The sequence below is a fragment of the Phytophthora parasitica genome (assembly GCF_000247585.1).
Source record: "Phytophthora parasitica INRA-310 unplaced genomic scaffold supercont2.25, whole genome shotgun sequence".
Classification (NCBI taxonomy): Eukaryota; Oomycota; class Peronosporomycetes; order Peronosporales; family Peronosporaceae; genus Phytophthora; species Phytophthora nicotianae.
The window spans coordinates 783247-795177 of record NW_008649011.1 but is presented as its reverse complement, the minus strand read 5'-3'; the positions used below and the strand labels follow the sequence as shown (position 1 = coordinate 795177).

Below are 11931 nucleotides of genomic sequence, written 5' to 3'. Positions count from 1 at the left end.
AGCGCGCTTAAGGACTCATTTCTTCTTTTTATGGGTACGAAAGTGTTCAAGTCAAGTTGCTGAAACGATGATACCCATTCTGTCCGATGGCTGGCCCAAAACGCGAACTCACGCCAAAGCGACGCTAAAACGGCGCAACAGTGCAAGGTGAGTCGTGTATGTGTTAGTGTTTGCAATAGCGTAAATATAGCTCTTGGGAAGCGGGTGACAACCGAACCTCGTCGTGGCAGTGTGGTAAGAATAACGGTCGTTGAAGCAGTTTAAGCGCGCTTATATGCTCTTTTAGAGCGGATTTGAGAGGGGTAGCTATCTGGGATGGGATCCTTTTGCCACGTATGTCGGAGGTTGCCGGCTGAAACGGACGTGCCATGCAGATAAGCAAATTTTACTTTGAAGCAAATGAGCATTTGTTGATGGATACTATGCTTGCCATAAGTCGAAATGAACGACACTAGATACACAAGGGTCCGCTGCAACGCGTTCAAGGCAATTTACTATCTTTGAGCCGACAGCTAGCAACTCGGCACCTACGCCGTGAACTTGTCGGAGGTGGTGAGTGTAAGACCCTTAGCAGCCATGTCGCGCAAAAACTCCTGCATCACAGCGGGAAAAACATAACAGAGAGTGGCAGAAGTCAGTTCCGGCAACAGCAAGAGGCAAGAAATGGTGGTAATTGTTACCTCGCCAGCCTCTTCAAAGCCCGGCACGGGAGACGCGCAGTCAGTCAGGATCACCAAGTCGTGGATCCGCTCCGCGGGCCACGCATCCGCCAAGTCGCGCACCGTGTAGTTCACGCAGTGTGAGATGGCTTCGCCGCACACGACCACCTTGTCGGCGAGCTTGAGAGTGTCTACCAGCGCCTGGTTCAAGCTGGAAAAACAACAACAGCAACATGTAAGCACCGTACACTGCTACGCGTAAATTCTGAAGTGCAACGTACCTTGTTGTGGGATCGTAAGACAGCTCGAACTCGGCCTTGAGCGCCGAGTAGTGCTCCGTGAACGAGTTGCTTCCCTTCATGATGTATTGAACAGGCTTGAGCGACGCCTTCGTCCACTCCATCGCCGCAGCAAGCACGTTCGGCACAATGTTATGTCCAGGCGAGCCGATGAGACAGTGTTCAGGCCAGATGCACAACGTGAACTTGCCGCTAGCCTCAAGTGCCGTCGTGTAGGCCAGCACATACTCCTTCAAACTGGGATCGCGAGGTCTCCACACGCCCGCAGCGACGTCTTCAGCCGTGATGAGCGTGAATGGATCAGGCGACTTGCCCTCTTCATTCTCCCAGAAGATCCCATGCGCAATGTGGTAGCGCTGATGCGAGTCTAGTGTTAGCACGAGCTGCTTGAGCTTGTCCGAATGCTGGCGAATGAACGCCGCGATACGCGCCGCATCCTCATTCGCTGTGGGAATCGCGAGTGATCCACCCGGGTGGAAATCAACCTGCTGGTCGATCACCAGCAGGCATAACCCACCCGAGGGGATTGCGCCGGCTACCTGCGCTGCTTGACTCAACTCCACGGTCATGGTCGATTTGTTGTAATGTTCAGCTCACATGACGTGAAGTCAATTTTTCTAGCGATATTTTCGCCAAAACTAGGGATAATCGGATCTATTATCGACATTTTTTGGGTAAATCTATAGTCTAGCAGTGCCGAAAGCGGGGGACGACTGCAAGTGCAGCATGACGTGGTGCGCCACGTACCGCAACATAAGCACTTCAACGGCGCGCAACAGTACTCGCTTTACAGTGAGTCCACGTCGAAGCATCAGGAGGAACACGATCACGTAACCTAGCACTTGAATCTTGCGCTTTACGGGCCACGACGTTGGGGGAATGCTGGCAGCGAACTCGTGCACTGTGGGGAAGATCTCGGGTGCTAGCAGAGGCCATTTCAACGTCCCAGCCTGCATGCTTTGTGCGAACCGAACCACCTCTGGAACGTATGCCCGCCATGACCGTTTGCGTGGCGCGAGAGTGTAGTTAACAACAGGCAATGGTACACGCGAAATAATGCTCGGCTCGATGCGCCGAATCCGTTCAAAGTCAGTCATGGACGCACTGCCAAGCGTGAAGATGTCTATAGCAAGATATCGGAGCAAGGCGAATTAGCAAGGAAGCGATTACGAGCAGCGCTTAATACAAACGAACCTAGATCAGTCTCTTGCCTCGCCTTCACCAAAGCTTCTCGAAATCCCTTGCAGCAGCCTGCCAACAATACACTATCCATTCCATGTGTACATGACATTCGTTCAGTCCATATTTGAAGCAATTGCATCATTGTCGTAGGATATACAGCAGATACGTACATGATAGAATCGCTGCAGATCCAGGCGTTGCTTTTGACGTCAAGGGGCAATCGCGGGAGCGGTGTAGATCCAGTCACGCGCTTCAGAGCTAGTCGCAACATTAATTGGTACGCCCTGGATGAACATGCCACCTCAGGTTAAATATTTCTAATACGAAAGTAGTTTTTTTAAGCTTGGAAACTTCCGCACATACCTCGCAACATCATACTTGCAACCGATCAACTGCTTAGCACAGCGAAGAAATAGTTGTAACTCCCCTTCCGACATTGGGACGCGCAGCACCTATCCAAAAACCACCCAGAGGGTGAACCACTTAAGAGATCAATTATCCGGATAATAGATCATTTCTTAAAACGCACCACAGGTTGTCGTTGAGGCAGAAGCAGCCGCTCCAACGGCATCAACTTGACAGATGGCATCCCCACATGAAGCACAGTGTTTTGATCCAGCACAATCACCTGCCGCCCACCTCACGCATTAAAACTCGCTCACCAAACACGAGGAACATCACTCTTAGCTCACCACATGATCGTACGCGTTCTCGGTTAAATATCTCCCAACCGAGTAGACCAGGCCGCTCGTGGTGATGAAGATCAAGTCGCCTGCGTCAATCAATCTCAGTACCCACCTAGCAGTCACTATTCCGCATCTACCGCAGCTGCAGGTACCTGGCTTCACTAGCTTGGCTGCCTCTCGCGCCGCGTCCTGCGCCTCCTTGGGCGATCTGCCAGCGTCAGCTCGATCGTCAACCTCTCTTGCACCTTCAAACCTCTGCCAGAAAATTTACCGTTGGAACTCGTGCTCATTGAACTGCAAGCTGTTGGGCGCCAGCACTTGAGCTGCCGATGTGGCTAGCGCGCCCAGCGAAAAGCTCGTCGTCGGTCTCCGCTTCCCCTTCATGATCCGGAGCGCAATTGTGTCGTGTGTTGGTAACGGCTAAAAATGACATAGATTGTGAATAAAACTGTCATTTTTGCCAGAAATGGGTAGAGTACAGCTGCATTATACACACCTTTTGTCACTTTACTGATTTCAGCAACGCTTTCTCTTCGAACAACATTCCGGTATTTACAAGAGACCACTGCGCAGGTCGGAAACCGGCTCCCCAACCCGCAGTGCCGGGAAAGCCTCGACCAGGCAGGACAGTGTCAGCAATCGACGTCGGCCTCTGCGTGAAATACCAGGCCAGAGTTCGTGTCGCGTGTTTGGCGTAGTGTGGCGAGTCGAGAGCCTCGATTCCCCCGCTTGGACCAAATATGCGCGCGTTCTGGAGAGATGGGTCTGCATTCAATACAGGGACAATAACGATGCTGCTGTGCATTACAGAGAGCGCGGCGCAGCGACTCGTGGGGCATGAGAGTCGACGCCTAGCAGAATCCTCAGACAGCTACAACTTCATGTTCTACTTCGTGATCGGCGCCATGATGCTCACATGCCTCATTTACAACATTTTCTTTAAGCACAAGATGGAAGCCAATTTCCTGCGCCAACAGGCACTGCCGGAGACTATGCTACGACAGGATGTGATCGCTAGCGACCAGGACATGAACAATCTGTGGGAGTGCGAAGTCTGCTCCTTCAAGAGCTACGACGCTCACACCACCTGCATGCTTTGCGGTACAGACCGCTCCTTTAAGATGATCGAGAAGACAGCCAGGGCGGTCGACGAGTCAACCAGCGAGCACAGCAACGCCCCGTCGTCGGCCTCGTCCAGTACCAAATACGTTCTCTACATGGATGAGAAGGAGAACCCGCTCACTCGCAGTGCAGTCAACAGGGCGACCCCGTCGCGGTCCATTAGGTCCAAATCGACGGCCAAAATTAACAGGGAATTCTTCAAACGGAAGCTCAGTGTGCTCAATCTACGACAACAATCAGCACGACGTCGACACGAGTGGTCTCGTCAACGCAACGACGATGGAGAGCTGATCTGGGTCAGGAAGAAGCACTATATGGACCGTAAGGCGCTTAAAAGTCTGCGCAATCTCGACAGTCTACGCAGCCAGTCGTCAGCGTCATTGCGTGACTCCATTCTGTCGAATGGAAGTGTCAACTCGGTCGGAATTGTGTCTAGGATTGTCGTGTCGCCCAAGAATCCAACGGGGAGATTGTCTCTTGAGGCAGCAGAAGGAGCTTTGGCGACGCGCGGCTCGGACAGCTCGGAGTTTTCACAGGATGAGCTGGAACAAGTCGGATCGCTGCCTTTTCAGCAGAAGCACGCGTGGTTTGTACAACATACAGCAGCTATGGAGGTGCCATGGGAATACGGACACTTGCTGTTGGAAATTGAACGGGATAATTTGCTTCATAACTCGTGCGAACAATTACTGTGGGCGACGCCGGATCAACTGCATCAATCGCTTCGAATCAAGTTTGCGAACGAGCCAGGTGTTGACGCTGGTGGACTGGTGCGGGAGTGGTTTACGCTTATGACGAAGGAGGTATTCGACGATACGACGGGTCTATTTTACAGATGCGGAAACGGGGATGGCCTCATGATCAACTCTGCATCCGCTGAAGCCAGTGTCGACCACCTGATGGTACGCTTTACGCTCGTGAAATTTTGTGCAAGAAGCGTATACTCACTTTGTTTTTTTTTCTGTTGTGCAGTACTACCAAGCTATCGGCCGCTTCATCGGAAGAGCACTTTTCGAAGGGATTCTCATCGACGCACACCTAGCACTTCCGGTGTGTAAACACATTCTCGGGATTCCTATTACTTTTTCGGACCTTGAATTCGTGGACAACGACTTGTACAAGAATTTGAAGTGGTTGCGAGACAACACAGGCGTTGAATCGTTGGCTTTGGACTTCACGTACGTAGACTTCATCTCTCCTTAATTTTTTTTCGTGGAATTCTAACCGAAATTTAATTTTCTGCAGGGTTAATGTTGACCAAATGTCCGACAAGACGAAGGTGGTGGACTTGGTGCCGAATGGCTCGAATATTCCCGTCACTGACGAGAACAAGATGGAGTACATTACTCTGCGCTTCAAGTGGATCGTCGCAACCAGCATCTCTCAGCAACTTGGCTCATTGATGCAAGGTCTATTCTCGATTATTCCCAAGGAGCTACTCTCGGTTTTTGATCACCAGGAGTTGGAGCTCTTGATTTGTGGAATCCCCGACATCGACGTGATGGACTGGAAAACTCACACTATTTATGTGGGGGAGCGCGACGAGCGAGCGATCGCCTGGTTCTGGAATATCGTGCATGAATTCTCGAACGAGCAGAAGGCGCGTTTGCTGCAGTTCACGACCGGTTCGGCTCGGGTGCCAGTGCAAGGCTTCAAGGCGCTGACCATGAATGATGGACGTATCTGTCCGTTCGCGATCCAGTGCGTCAGTGCTGACGAGTGTCTGTATCCGCGAGCGCACACGTGCTTCAACCGGTACGTCTGCTTTAAATCTGGTTTTTGTAATGACTTGGTTGGGTTATCTAACGTGAGTTTTTGTCCACCCCAGCATCGACTTGCCCCGGTACGACACCGAAAAGGACTTGCGAATCGCGTTATCCCTCGTGATCCAAATGGAAGTAACCGGTTTCACTATCGAGTAAAGCTGGTAGAAGTTGTGTATTTACTGAAGCAGAGCGCATCGTCAAGAAAGTAATCGAACCATAGCAACGGAGTAGCTTAGCTTCGTATTCTCTCATTTACGAGCCATTCTCTATGTTTGATTTTTTCTCGAGGGATACTCATCATTCCCACAAGTTCAAGAGACCGACCAGACCGAAGAATCGCCTTCATTCTCGGCAATGGCGCATCGTGCGGCTCAAACGTGGCAACCGCAGAAGTATCTCAAGTTCGAGCGAGTCCGACTGCGCCCCGCGCTCGAGCTACTGGAGCGCGTCCGAGAGCTGCCATCGACCGCGTCGAGTGGAGACGATGACGTAGTGGAGATCATAGATTTGGGTGCTGGCACGGGGAATATGGCCCCCTCCTTCTTGTAAGTATTTAAACACAAATATCCCCTTGTTCCGTTGCATAATTAACGCGAATGCTGCAGTAAACGGTGGCCAAGGGCACGTGTGACGTTCGTAGACTCGTCGGCTTCAATGCTGGAGCGTGCGAAGCAGGAGCATAGTGTCGATGATAATGTCAAAACCGAGCAATGCGCGTACCTGGAAGCTGATTTCGAGAGCTTCCAGCCGGACAAGCCAGTGGATCTCATCTTCTCCAATGCTGCACTCCACTGGGTGAGTTCCGAGCGCCACAAGCAGCTCCTACCGCGGTTGTTCTCCTTCCTGAAGCCTGGAGGAACCCTCGCCTTTCAGATTCCAGATACACGCCTGCAACCGAGTCACCAGTTGATCGCTGAAGCTGCGAAGCAAGTGGGTCATTGGGATCGTGTTGCTGATGTGCGTTGGGTCACTTGCGAGCGTGATCCTGGCTTCTACTATGAGCTTTTCAAAAGTATCGACAAGGATATGGAGCTAGACATGTGGGCAACGATGTATGCGCAAGTGCTAGAGGGGGACAACCCCGTCGCGGACTTCGTGGGCTCTACTGGACTTCGTCCGTTCATGGAGGCTCTGGCTGATCCGTCCACGGCAGCCTCGGAGTTCGAGCACAAGTACCGCGAGCTGATCGTTGCAGCATACCCGAAGCAATGCGATGGACGCATGATCTTCAATTTCAAGCGCTTCTTCGCTGTCGCTACGAAGCCACTGGAGGCATGAGAACAAAATTATAGCAACCACGACTGCTAACAAGTTGAAGTTATGTCCTCCGACGTCCATCTTCTCTAATAAAATGTCCACTTTAACTTTTTACTAGCGTAAAAAGTCGGATCGCATTTTTACGAAAGGACACGGCACTTGAGGAGCTACGCAAAAGCACCAAAGGCTTGAAGTGACCAACAGTAGCGCGTATGGGGCCGAAGAAGGGTAAAGGCAAGAAGGAGAAGAAGGAGAAGAAGGGAAAAGGTGGCGCCAGTAAGAAAGGAGCGGCTGAAGTAAACGACGCCGAGCGAGAGAATGAGGCTGAGCGGCTGGAGTTGATAAAGCAGGCGAAGGCTCTGCTGGAGCTCACTCGAAAGGAGGAGCAGGCATTCAACGAGTTCCAACAGCAGCGAGAGAAGATCAACTACTTTTGGATCGTGGAGAAGAAGAACTTTGAGGATCGAAAGGCCGAACTGCGTAACAAAGAGCGAGAAAGACAGGATCTGGAGGAGAAGCACCAGGTCGAGATCAAGGTACGCAACTACAAAGTGCAGTGTTGAACCAACCAGCTGAGCGTCGATTGTTTTGCTAGGTCTACAAGCAGCGTGTGAAGCATTTGCTGTACGAACATCAGAATGAAATCACGAAGCTCAAGAAAGGTGAATCTATCGCCGTACCTTTCTACCAACTCCAGCTAACAGTTCTTCTGTCCGTAGAAATGGAGCAATCGTTGAAGCTGTCCCAAGACGATTATCGCGGTAACGAGCGTGAGTTGAAGACGGATAAACGTCGGCTGAAGTTCGACTTGAAAGAGATCGAGCTGTCACATCAGGACTATCTCAAGTCACTCAAACAGGAGCAAGATCGACGTATCACGATATTACGTCAAGAGTTCGAGCGACATGCTAAGGAGCTTCAGCAGAAGTATGAACGTAAACGCAAGGCCTTCCGCGACGACCTGGAAGCTCGTCGTAAGCAAGACACACAGAAGATCGAAGAGCGGAAAAATCTGCATATCGCGCAGCTCATGACAGCTCACGAGAAAGCCTTTGGAGAGATCAAGAACTATTACAACGATATCACTCACAACAATCTCGATTTGATAAAGTCACTTAAAGAAGAGGTGAGCGAGATGAAGAAGAAAGAAGCACAAGACGAAAAGCTTATGTTCGAGATCTCCCAGGAGAACAAGCGCATGTCGGAGCCTTTGAAGCGAGCTCTGCTGGACGTGGAGAAGCTTAGGAAGAATATCTGCGTGTACCAGGAAGAGAAGGTGGAGCTGCGTACCGCGAAGGCCCAGTTGTTGGTGCTTGAACAGGAATACGCCACACTTTCGTGGGAGTTCGAAGTGCTGCAGCAGCGCGCAGCACAAGTATCTCGAGAACTGGAGGAGCTCACGACCCAGTTCCACAGCAGCATCTACGATGTACAACAGAAGGCTGGTCTCAAGAACTTGCTACTCGAGAAAAAGATGGGTGCGCTGACGCTTCAACTCGAACAAAAGGATGCCGAGCTCAACGAGGTTCTGCTTCATGCCAAGCTGGACCCAGCTATAGTAGATCGCGTTAAAGGCCGACTTGAGGACATCATGGCCAATAAGGCTGAAGATCTGCGTGAACTGGAAACGGAAATGGCCCAAGTCACGAAGTTACAGCAGGAACTTGCCATAGCCATGCAGCTCAAGATGAGCGAGTACGGCCTTCCGATGGATGAGCTGGGCTTCATTCCCCAGACTCGATCCACTGTCGGGTCCTCGAAGAACAGCAGCAATAACCAGAGTTATAGTGACGAGGTGGTTCCATCGCCTAGTGCTTCGACCAAGGAGCAGCAGATGGCACAGAAACGAGCGAAAGCTACTATGGCCAAGTCTTTCACCGACCCAGCCAAAGCTCAGTAGATCTCTTCTACCAGGCGAGTTAAACAACACGTACCATACTCTTGATTCAACTTTGAACAGACCTCCTCGGACCACACTGCTGTCATCAAGGGTTAACCCAGTCGCGTAGGGAGTACCAGGTAGCACAGCTTGGCTACGCGTTCATCTAAATAGTCCAATTTGATCGCCATGTCGCGCTCAAACCTCGCGAGTTGGACACTCAGTTGTTGCGCCGTATTCACGGTAGCTTGCAACGAGTCGGCAGGAGCACCCACAGCTTGAGTGTTCATGATGTGCATGTACGCATTCACATCCATCGAAGCAGGTATATGTGCCATCGGAACTGCAGTCGATGGCGCAGGTGGTACTGGCATAGTCGGAGTCGTCCCAGATAGCACGTTAACAGGTTGAGCTACCGTAGTATGTGTCGCTGAAGTAATCGAGGAAAAATAATTCCCCGTTGGTGTCATCGAGCTCGTCGAGATAGTCGCTTCCGTTGCGGAAGCTTGTGAATATGCTGCGGCCACATCTCCGGGTCGTGTCATGTCCATCGCGGGCACAAATTGCTCCGGCAGCTGCTGCAGCTCCTCCTCCGTGAGTGATTTAATACCGTGAGCTTTCTTAAAGTGTCTGAGCCAATTGGTAGTGGCTTTGAGCGACATGTGAGAGTCGTCAGGTGAATACTGCATGAAGAGATCCGTGGTTTTCGTGGCCAGAGACTCTGTTGTGACAGCGCGGCCCAGTTTACGCTGCCGAATTAGCCAGCGATAGAGTTCCTGCTCCACACCCGGATGGTACTCGGACGTGGCTTTGAGTGTCTTGCGCTTGAGTGTCGACATGTGTTTGGCGTCGATGCAGAAGGCCACGATCCGCTCCTTGTTCTTCTTAATGTCCGACACTTGTTGGCGACTGATGCCGAAGGCACGCGCGATTGCAATAGGCTGCTCACCGCTCTCGAGGCGCTGCAGAACCTGCTGCTTGTCGTGGATGGACAGTACCACGCGTTTGCGCTTCGTCCCACTAGGGACATTAGTACGAGGTGGGGGCGGAGGGAGCTCCGTAACGTTTAGCGCTAGTGCGTCGCTGGTGACATCGGACGAGGTGAGGTCCTGAAGAGTATCGACAGAGTCGCTCATATGGCTTCACTTCCACGACGCTATACAGACGGGTTTTTCCGGACTGCTTTCGGATGGAGCCGTTCAAAGTTTGTGTGATGTGGACTACACTTTTAAAACTTACAAATTTTAGGTCGCAATAAAACCGGATATAATCCGGAAGTATACAGACCCCACCTTTTTACAGTACTGGTAGCGGAAGGAAAAGCACAGCCGAACGGCAGCAGTACACAGAATGATACTAAATAATATTTACAGATTTAGCCCTTTCGAATAATGCATACTGACATACATTAATTAATGTTACAGTGCCCGCCAAATCATTAAGACCCCCGATTTGGCCGGACACTTCTGACAATATCTCGGCTTCTAGCCTGAGTTGGGAGCTGCTACTTTGATATGTTTTCTCTATTAGGCTTACAGAGGTGCCACTTGTGTTAACAACTTAGATTTCAATGTATCTGACAGGGCAGGTATACAAATTCAAGGTTTGGGCACCAGCGTCCAATTATTAAGACCACATCCTTTTATGACGAAAATAACACTTTTATGAACAGACCATAAAAACTTCTATATTAAAAGAGTGATGGTCAAAATAAGTAGATGGTTGGCGGAAACGAGCGGGTAGCTAGAGGCTAATGAGGCTGTGAGACTTTCATTTTCAAATGGGCCACGGCAAGGCCCTCTCCGAACAAGAGCACTGGTTTATCGTCGGTCTCCACTGTAGAGGCGTCTCTCTGCACGAGATCGCTAGGAAGACAGGTCGGTCCCGAACGTCCGTCCGGAACGCATTCAAGGCGGAGCGGGGGACCGAAAGAAGACAGCGGTGGAGAGCGAAGGGCTGGGCGGTAACCAACACTGACGGAACGAGAGCTGCGGCAGCTTGTGCGTGCCGCGGCGACAGGCGAGTTCTTCACCGCAGAGCTCAAGACCAAGCTCGGCATCAAGGCGTCCGTGAGGACGATCCAGCGGGTTCTGCAGAGTGTGGACCATCTGGTTTACACCAAGACGGACCGCACGCTCCCCCTCACAGCAGCGCACAAGGTTGCCCGCATACTGAAGCCAGGTAAGCTTGTCATATAAGGTTTTGCTGCTATTTCGTATTCTGACAATATTTGCTTTCTTTAGAAACTTAGATTTATACAATTTTTTCAGATGAAAAGAATTTTAATCTAGATGGTCCTGACTGATTCAAATATTACTGGCGGGGCATGCGCCAGCCAGCACAGTCTTATCTGGGTCGCCAAAATGGCGGAGGGAGCGTCATGGTGTGGGGCGCTTTTAGCGCAGCAGGTAAGAGTGAGCTGGCCATCTTGCGTGGGCGTCAGAATTCAGGTGGCTATATTTACACGTTATCTGAATACCTACTTCCTTTCGCTCACGCTAACTACGGTGTTGACTTCGTATTTCAGCAAGACAATGCTTCAATTCATGCCTCGCATGAAACGAAGCAATTCTTGCAGGAGATGCAACTCAACACCATGGTTTGGCCAGCTCGCTCGCCTGACTGCAACCCCATCGATTATCGTCTGGTCGGCGATGGCGGCCAAGGTGTAGGCACATGGCCTCCAGTATCAAAACGTCGCTGATCTGGAGGCAGCAATCATGGCTGCATGGGACTCCATTCAGCTAGACTACTTGCTGAAGCTGATAGAGTCCATGCCCCGCCGCTGTCTAGCGGTGATTAAGAAGAAAGGTGGACTGACTAAGTACTAACTTTTAATATAGAAGTTTTTATGGTCTGTTCATAAAAGTGCTATTTTCGTCATAAAAGGATGTGGTCTTAATAATTGGACGCTGGTGCCCAAACCTTGAATTTGTATACCTGCCCTGTCAGATACATTGAAATCTAAGTTGTTAACACAAGTGGCACCTCTGTAAGCCTAATAGAGAAAACATATCAAAGTAGCAGCTCCCAACTCAGGCTAGAAGCCGAGATATTGTTAGAAGTGTCCGGCCAAATCGG

At 50.9% G+C, this 11931-nt stretch overlaps 6 protein-coding genes across 7 annotated transcripts; 3 read left to right on the top strand and 3 right to left on the bottom strand.

The window, feature by feature from the left end:
* Positions 1 to 337: 337 nt before the first annotated feature.
* PPTG_11935 (hypothetical protein) lies at positions 338 to 1606 on the bottom strand. Its single transcript, XM_008907191.1, has 3 exons — positions 941 to 1606; positions 681 to 870; positions 338 to 593 (listed from the first exon to the last, which is right to left on the bottom strand). The coding sequence occupies exons 1-3, from the start codon at positions 1525 to 1527 to the stop codon at positions 528 to 530; spliced, it is 843 nt and encodes a 280-aa protein (XP_008905439.1). The 5' UTR covers positions 1528 to 1606; the 3' UTR covers positions 338 to 527.
* On the bottom strand, positions 1598 to 3284 carry PPTG_11934. 2 transcript variants are annotated; one of them, XM_008907190.1, is made up of 8 exons: positions 3098 to 3284; positions 2979 to 3034; positions 2833 to 2912; positions 2670 to 2768; positions 2504 to 2592; positions 2311 to 2424; positions 2153 to 2223; positions 1598 to 2081 (listed from the first exon to the last, which is right to left on the bottom strand). In XM_008907190.1, the coding sequence occupies exons 1-8, from the start codon at positions 3208 to 3210 to the stop codon at positions 1639 to 1641; spliced, it is 1065 nt and encodes a 354-aa protein (XP_008905438.1). In that variant the 5' UTR covers positions 3211 to 3284; the 3' UTR covers positions 1598 to 1638. The 2 variants fall into 2 exon arrangements, with proteins under 2 accessions (XP_008905438.1, XP_008905437.1); XM_008907189.1 differs by having other exon boundaries at positions 2833 to 3034.
* Positions 3285 to 3566: 282 nt separating this feature from the next.
* PPTG_11933 (hypothetical protein) lies at positions 3567 to 5870 on the top strand (the record flags this gene model as incomplete). Its single annotated transcript, XM_008907188.1, has 4 exons — positions 3567 to 4850; positions 4921 to 5126; positions 5194 to 5703; positions 5777 to 5870. 4 exons carry the CDS (start codon positions 3567 to 3569, stop codon positions 5868 to 5870), a joined length of 2094 nt encoding a protein of 697 aa, XP_008905436.1.
* Positions 5871 to 6068: 198 nt separating this feature from the next.
* Positions 6069 to 6992, top strand: PPTG_11932 (hypothetical protein; the record flags this gene model as incomplete). Its single annotated transcript, XM_008907187.1, has 2 exons — positions 6069 to 6259; positions 6320 to 6992. 2 exons carry the CDS (start codon positions 6069 to 6071, stop codon positions 6990 to 6992), a joined length of 864 nt encoding a protein of 287 aa, XP_008905435.1.
* Positions 6993 to 7183: 191 nt separating this feature from the next.
* Positions 7184 to 9058, top strand: PPTG_11931 (hypothetical protein; the record flags this gene model as incomplete). Its single annotated transcript, XM_008907186.1, has 3 exons — positions 7184 to 7507; positions 7567 to 7633; positions 7691 to 9058. The coding sequence occupies 3 exons, from the start codon at positions 7184 to 7186 to the stop codon at positions 8869 to 8871; spliced, it is 1572 nt and encodes a 523-aa protein (XP_008905434.1). The 3' UTR covers positions 8872 to 9058.
* On the bottom strand, positions 7830 to 10048 carry PPTG_11930 (hypothetical protein). Its single transcript, XM_008907185.1, has one exon. The coding sequence runs from the start codon at positions 9984 to 9986 to the stop codon at positions 8964 to 8966; it is 1023 nt and encodes a 340-aa protein (XP_008905433.1). The 5' UTR covers positions 9987 to 10048; the 3' UTR covers positions 7830 to 8963.
* Between the last annotated feature and the right edge of the window lie 1883 nt (positions 10049 to 11931).